The sequence below is a fragment of the Wasmannia auropunctata genome, unplaced genomic scaffold, assembly GCF_000956235.1.
Source record: "Wasmannia auropunctata unplaced genomic scaffold, wasmannia.A_1.0 LD336095.1, whole genome shotgun sequence".
NCBI classification, from domain to species: Eukaryota; Metazoa; Arthropoda; class Insecta; order Hymenoptera; family Formicidae; genus Wasmannia; species Wasmannia auropunctata.
Genome location: NW_012026795.1, coordinates 3,821,696 through 3,828,668, shown reverse-complemented (window position 1 = coordinate 3,828,668; position 6,973 = coordinate 3,821,696). Strand labels below are relative to the sequence as shown.

General features: G+C 38.8%; 1 protein-coding gene across 1 annotated transcript in view; it reads left to right on the top strand.

Moving 5' to 3' along the window:
• Positions 1 to 5,210: 5,210 nt before the first annotated feature.
• LOC105462820 overlaps positions 5,211 to 6,973 on the top strand; it is a 4,117-nt gene continuing 2,354 nt past the window's right edge. Inside the window, exon 1 of the mRNA XM_011709670.1 lies at positions 5,211 to 6,750. Within this exon, the coding sequence (XP_011707972.1) occupies positions 5,211 to 6,750 (1,540 nt within the window). The remainder of the gene's footprint in view (positions 6,751 to 6,973) is intronic.

The window sequence follows — 6,973 nt, the reverse complement described above, 5'->3', positions numbered from 1 at the left end:
AGGTGACGCTTATCATATCGATCCTATTATGGTATCTAAGAGTATTACGGCCAGTACTTATAATACAGCCACTTGGCGATTTCAGTGTTAAAAGTTCAAGAAAAATAAAAGACAATTGTAATATTTTTCCATAAAACTCACATAAAAGAAAACAAATCATTATAAGATATGCATATAGGATCAATATGATAAGCGTCACCTAATAATTGTTAATAATCTATGTAGACTCTTCCGATGTTTTTAGCAGCAAATCAATCTCTTTAATTCTTTCTATTGTCGTAAGCGGTAAAAACGGAGCAATGGTGTTATGATCGTCTTCCAGAATTTTGTACGTGATTTTTGAGAGCATGTTTTAACTTTTGCAATCGTTGGCTCATGCGTTGCAATGTAATATTACATGCAGCTTGCAACATTTGTTTCATGCCAACTATAACATAATCAAGTATGTTATGTATTTAAAAAATGATAATTTTTCTTTATAATGTTTTAGATAAATTTGAGTATTAGTTGCAGTATTCTCGTATTGAAATATTGAAACAAAATGATAATTATAAATTTATTTATTACAAGAAATATATTATTATTAAAAATTTATAAAATAAAGTTACAATTGGTAAAATAAAATACTAAGAAATAGTTCAGACTATAAATTGGCAAACTCAATAAAAAGTGGTAAGTGATTTTTGCAAAAGAGAAATTTATCTTTAAATCTGATAAAAACATCCCTTACACTTTTTTATTAAGCGATTTAATATTGATAAGATTTTCAAAACAGTTTCTGAGAACATCATAAAGATAGATATATTAATAACATTAACATAAACTCAGACGACTTTAGTTATGTACACTACAATTGAATTAATTATCGAGTTTATTACTTAAAACAGAAACACTCATAAATGTATTTATTTTTAAATCAATATGATCATCCTTACTAATTTCTATGATAAACTTCAAGCGATCAATTAGTAAGGATGACGTATTGATTTCTTTGATGTAACTATAATAGCTGACAGCCAAGGAATAATTTTTAACAGATATAACAAACTTACTTTCTCGGGCAGATTTTTAAACTTCCATTCACAACACCCTATCTGCCATAAGAGAGGAATTTTATTTAGTTTGGCGAATAGAGTGTTACAGTTTCCCATCTTCAATTCCATTAAAAAAAAATCTTGAGGACTTGATTCACATATTTCTTAAGAACGGATATCCATTATCTTTCATTTTTTCTTCCATTAATACAAGGCTAAAATTTCACTGTTTAAAAACTAAAGATTACACTTTCTGGAAAAAAATTAATAAGTCTAATAATCGTTTTTTCACAGTCCCATGTGTAAAAACTATTTCTAAATGCTTCATACCAATGTCTACAAGATTAAATCTCATAACAGCCTTTCCTATTCCTAACAATTTAAATAGATTCTTAAAATGTGGAAAAGATGTGCTAGGTCGTATGGCACATTAAGACGTGGTGTACCAAATTGCATGTCAGGATTGCGATGCTACGTATATAGGTCAAACAAAACGATAACTTGGTACTAGAATTAAAGAGCATCGCCAAGATATTGATAGTTTATATAAACATGATAGGGATTCCTCAAGGTATTTAATTTTAATTTAATTTATGTAATTCTATTTTGATTTATGATATGGATATGGTTTTTTAAGATATGGATCAGCATTGACTTTGTATTGTATAGTTTATTCTAGAATATCCATATAATGTATTTAAATCGACTGAGTGGTAGATAAACTACCATAAAACCTTAAAGATTGAAATTATATACTCTCTTTGTAATATGCTGACTTGATGACCGACACGCACCTGAAGACTTGCGCCTTATTCTAGTTTATTTAATGCGATAAGTAATTCTCACATTTTTATATTACCTGACCGTTTTAGACGACCGTATGTGTTTGTATTTAATATTTTATATGATTAGGCCGTTGGGATGACCGAATATTGTTTTTAAACTATGTATTATTAATTTGCGTTTTAACATTGAAAATGATCTTATTTGGATCGAAACGTCTGTTTACTATATTTTAATTAAAGATTTACTTTTAATTGGAGCATATAACACCTGGCACATAGCTCTTTATTTCTGATTGATTTAAAATATTTGGAAAAACATTTCAATATCCCAAAAGAAGAAGAAAAGAAAGCAGTAAATAATAGTATTAATATTTCTAATGAATGTTGTACCTCTCAGTGCAACAAATGAATTTTTCGGGATCTGCTCGCATAAAGGGTTGGGACCCACGAGGATACTGCGGGGTAGGAGTCGAGACACAGTCACTTAACACTGTTTTACAGTTAATTAATACTTTATTTCCCTGTTTGATACAAATGATTCCCGTATAATGCGATAATTCTATGTTCCCATTACTATATTATGATCATGGCTATGTATATGTTTCACGTTTGCGTTCGCGGCGGCTGTATCGCCGGCACTCGGTGCGCAACTTGATATACTTGTTATCGCGACACGTAACGTGTAGTAGGTTTGACTCTCTTAATCGAACTCTTCGCGGCGCAGGTTTAGGCGGCCGCTTTTATAGGATTGTTGGTGTCCTACTGCAATTCGCGATGATCCGCGATCGGACCATATTTGGGCATGGGAAGTCAGGTGTCGTCTTTCCATGCGACCTTCGTTTGCGCTCACTCGCGAGGAATTCGCAAGTTTGCAGTCTTGCATTTCCGCTTGCTCGCTGCCATGCATGCGTTGCTATACCGAAATGCAAGGCTTATAGCGTGATAGCATTCGGGCTATAACATGAAACTAATAGTAGTCTGGAATATGAACCATACAATTTTCCAGAAGATGTTAATGTTATGTCTAGCGCCTCACGGATTTTGTTTATCTTTTTTCTTTTTCCTTCTTTCTTTCTTCCTTTTCCTTTTTTTAAGAATTTAATTTTTAATAATTAATTAATTACAATAAAATCGACTGTGTCTATATGTGCATATGTATCCATTGATATGTGAATCTACACACGTATAGATATATCAATATACATATTAATATAATAATTTAAATCCTCATTTAAATCTCGAAGCAAAGAATTGCGAAAGGCGAGACGAAACGATCGAGGGAAAGCGAGCCTCACGTGTACACCGCCCTCACGCCCGATACGCGTGCACGGAACAATGAAATTCTCGGAAGGCGCGAATAAGTAAATCGCCTAACCGCTAATTCAGGAATTAAACTACAGTTCAAAGGGCGACTTATTACTTTCAAATTTTCCGAGAATTTTGATTTCCCCTCGCTCCTCTATCACCAACCAAGTAGTATATAAGCCGATTTCAGCGATGATCGCTCATTATTATCGCGCCGTCCTCGGCGTTCGATATACTCGGCTAGAGCAAGCATCCAGCAAGACATCCATTGTAAGCTCCTTTTTTTTGACTACTGCATTAAAGTTCATATTTAGTACAGTAATCCCAGCATTTTTTCTCTCGCGCCGCCGTCGGCGTAGTCTCACCTTCTATCTTTCGTTTTCGATCAGGGTATACTCCAACCTTCCACTTTTCCTTAAATCTCGCCTTGGCGTATGCCCCTTCTCTATCTCGCGCACTCGATTTTCAAACTTAGGTTGAAATTATGTTCCTCTTTTCTTTTAAACATTTAACCTAACAATTGAACACTTAGTTTGATAACCAAATTCATTTAATATTAAAATCGCACTGGCAGTCAAAGAGGTTCCCGCTCGGCCCGCCTTAAAGATTAGCCATTTCTGATTGTGTCTCTCCTATCTCAACATTTCCTTTTCCCTCAATAAATTTTCAAGATTGATCCCACTTCCCGCGTCCTTCATACCCCAGGACGTAACAGTTAATATAAAATTACCAAAATTTTGGTTTAATTTAGAGTTACATATTGAGCAATGGAAATCTATATATCCTGTATCAAAAGTGTACAAAGAAACAGGAACTTATGGTAAAATATGTAAAGTGCTTAAAACCGGTTGGACGGATATCATTTCTAAAGCTTATTTTTTGAAATATAAACTACCATGTGTTTATGTATTTAAATATGGCAAAATTTTTTAATCTACAGAAGCAAAAACATATTTAAAAATATATGGTTTCTATAAGAAATGCAGTGCCAAATTTAAAGCTCATACTGTATTTGAACCAGCTCCTAACACTGGTATTATTTTAAGAGTTCATACTGTGGACTCTTCTGAAATATCGCATGAGGAAAAATGAGCAAAAAAGGTGACACTCAAATAGCAATTGGAGAGGAACTTTTATATAAACAATCGAGACAATGGCGTAACGATGCTATAAAAGATTTATCGTACGAACATCCTGAATCGCTATATCTTCCCAAACAGTGTACTCTAAGCGCCTTAAAGAAGAAGCTATCATTCGCGAATTAGGCATTAATAAATGCCTTGATCCTATCTGTTCGGTATTTGTGCGAGACCATTTCGGACGCCGATTTGGCGCCGCCGCGCCGGAACACCGATCGCGGCGATTCCGAGAAACCCGTCGGGTCGTTTCGCCGAACCTCGCAATTTTTCGGGGAATCGGGGATTCCCGCGGGTAGACGTTGGACGAGAATTTTCGGAGGAACACTTCTGCTCCAATTTTCAAACCATTCGGTCGCCTTTTAACTTATATTGACGAAATTTTGACGAGGGATTCTGACGACGTTGTAAGGGACACGGTTCGACTCCGAACAAAGCCGCTACAGTTAATATACAATAAATTCCGATTTTTACGGAACCGAGAGTTTTTCTTATTGTCGTGTGGATTGCCCATGCGACAAGCACAGCATCGCCGAGTCAGTGGCGTATGCAGGAAGGTAGTTGAACACTGCTTCGACAGTCCTGTCGTCACCTTCCACGTCCTACATCATACATTTTTTGGTCCTTCGAGCCGGATCACCGGAGAAAAGCAGCAATTAAACTTGGCGGAATGAGAACTGCTTAGAGGGTCCGTGCATACATTCGTCAGGAGGACATCTCTCGCAAGCAGAAGGACAGATTCAAACTCGTAACCGCGGGAACGCGCGGCATCGACTACCGGGTGGCGATCACGGGGCACCTTCATCGTGGGGGACCGGTCATCCGACGTCGCATCCGAGACACAGCGTGAGAGCGAGTAAGATCAAGGACGAAACTGGTGAGCTGATATATTTTCAATCTGCACCAATCAATCAATTTTACTGTTCGAACCCGACGCGCATAATTTAAGTATGTCTGTCGAACGCAGTCCTGCCGCGGGCACATCTCGCGCGGTTATACCTCCGCCCGCGCAAGCAACGCAGGATTTAGTTTTATTAAAAAGACTCCGCGGAATTATAAAGGCGTCATGCACGCGCACGGAGACGTTTATAAATAGCGTACGCGAATTAACTGCTGAAGCGCGAGCGCAATTAGAGGAGAGACGCGTGCGGCTGGACACGTACTGGAACGATTATTGCGATGTCCAGACACAAGTCGAGATGATCGACGAGGAAGAGGTTAGAGATCGGATAGCGTTCGAGGATGCGTTTTATGCATTGTGCGCGAAATTTCGGCAGCTATTACAGCCGGTTAATTCTTACGCGAGCGCGCAAACATCATCGTCCACGCAAGGGACTAATACCGATACGGGGTCGACTTCGCATGTACGTTTGCCTAAATTAAATTTGCCGACTTTTTCGGGAAAATATGACGAGTGGCTTTCGTTCCACGATACATTTATGACCGTTATTCACAGTAATAAGTCGTTGGGCAACGTACAGAAATTTCAATATTTGCGGGCGTCCTTGACCGACAAGGCAGCAGATATTATTAAATCTTTGGAAATATCGGACAACAATTACGACCTTGCGTGGAACTTGTTAAAAGAGCGCTACGACAATAAGCAGGTTATTGTCCAAACACATGTTAAGGCGATATTAGATCTTCCTGCGATGACTAAGGAAAATGCGAACGACCTTCGGCAAATAGCAGACGGTGTCTCAATACATATTCGCGCGCTAACGACATTAGAGTGTCATGCCGACAAGTGGGATGCGCTACTAATTTATATATTAAACTCGAAATTAGATTCAATTACATCGCGCGAATGGCATACATCGTTAAAGGGCACCAAGTTGCCCACATTAAAAGAATTTATTGAATTCCTCACGCACCGCAGTCAAGTTTTAGAGGAATCGGTAAAAAGGAATTCGATGTTGTCCGGTCGCCCCGACTCTCGTGCGCAGGCGCAGCTTGGCACTCGGCGCCAGGCATTACATGCGACCGCCGAGAGAGGCAAATGTAATTATTGCGGCGGCAGTCATTTAATATATTTCTGTAAGAATTTCTTAGCGTTATCGATTGAACAACGTATCGCGGAAATGCGGGGAAGGAAAATTTGTCTAAACTGCTTGCGCGCTTCAAATCATACAGCCGCCAAGTGTTCTTCTGATGGTTGTAGAACATGCAATTCGAAACACAATACGCTCCTACATATTCCGAGGGATAGGGGGGAGGCTGGCGGCGCAGATGACAGTCTTCCTGCGTCAACTGGTTCGTCCGCGACCTCAGGTGGTCAGGTAGCAATAGTTACGCATAGCGCAATAAGGCATAAGGACGCAGATATTTTGTTGTCGACAGCACTTATCTATGTGCTCGACATTGACGGTTCTCGTAGGACATGCCGTGTCTTGCTTGATTCCGGATCACAGGCAAACTTTATTTCGAGCAAGTGTCTGAGGTCATTGCGACTGAAGACCCGTTCAACAAACATATCGATATCGGGGATCGGTAAGGCCGCATCAATTTCAAATCGAATCGTGCGGGTCAGTATACGTTCACGGTTGAATTCATTCGTGTCGGAAATCGATTGCATTGTGACCGATCAAATCACGGGCAAGATTCCGGCAAAAAACGTGAACTGTTCAGGCTGCCTTCCGGTATTGAGTTGGCGGATCCTGGCTTTAACATAGCGTCTGATATCGATATGTTGATCGGTGCCGAATTATTTTGG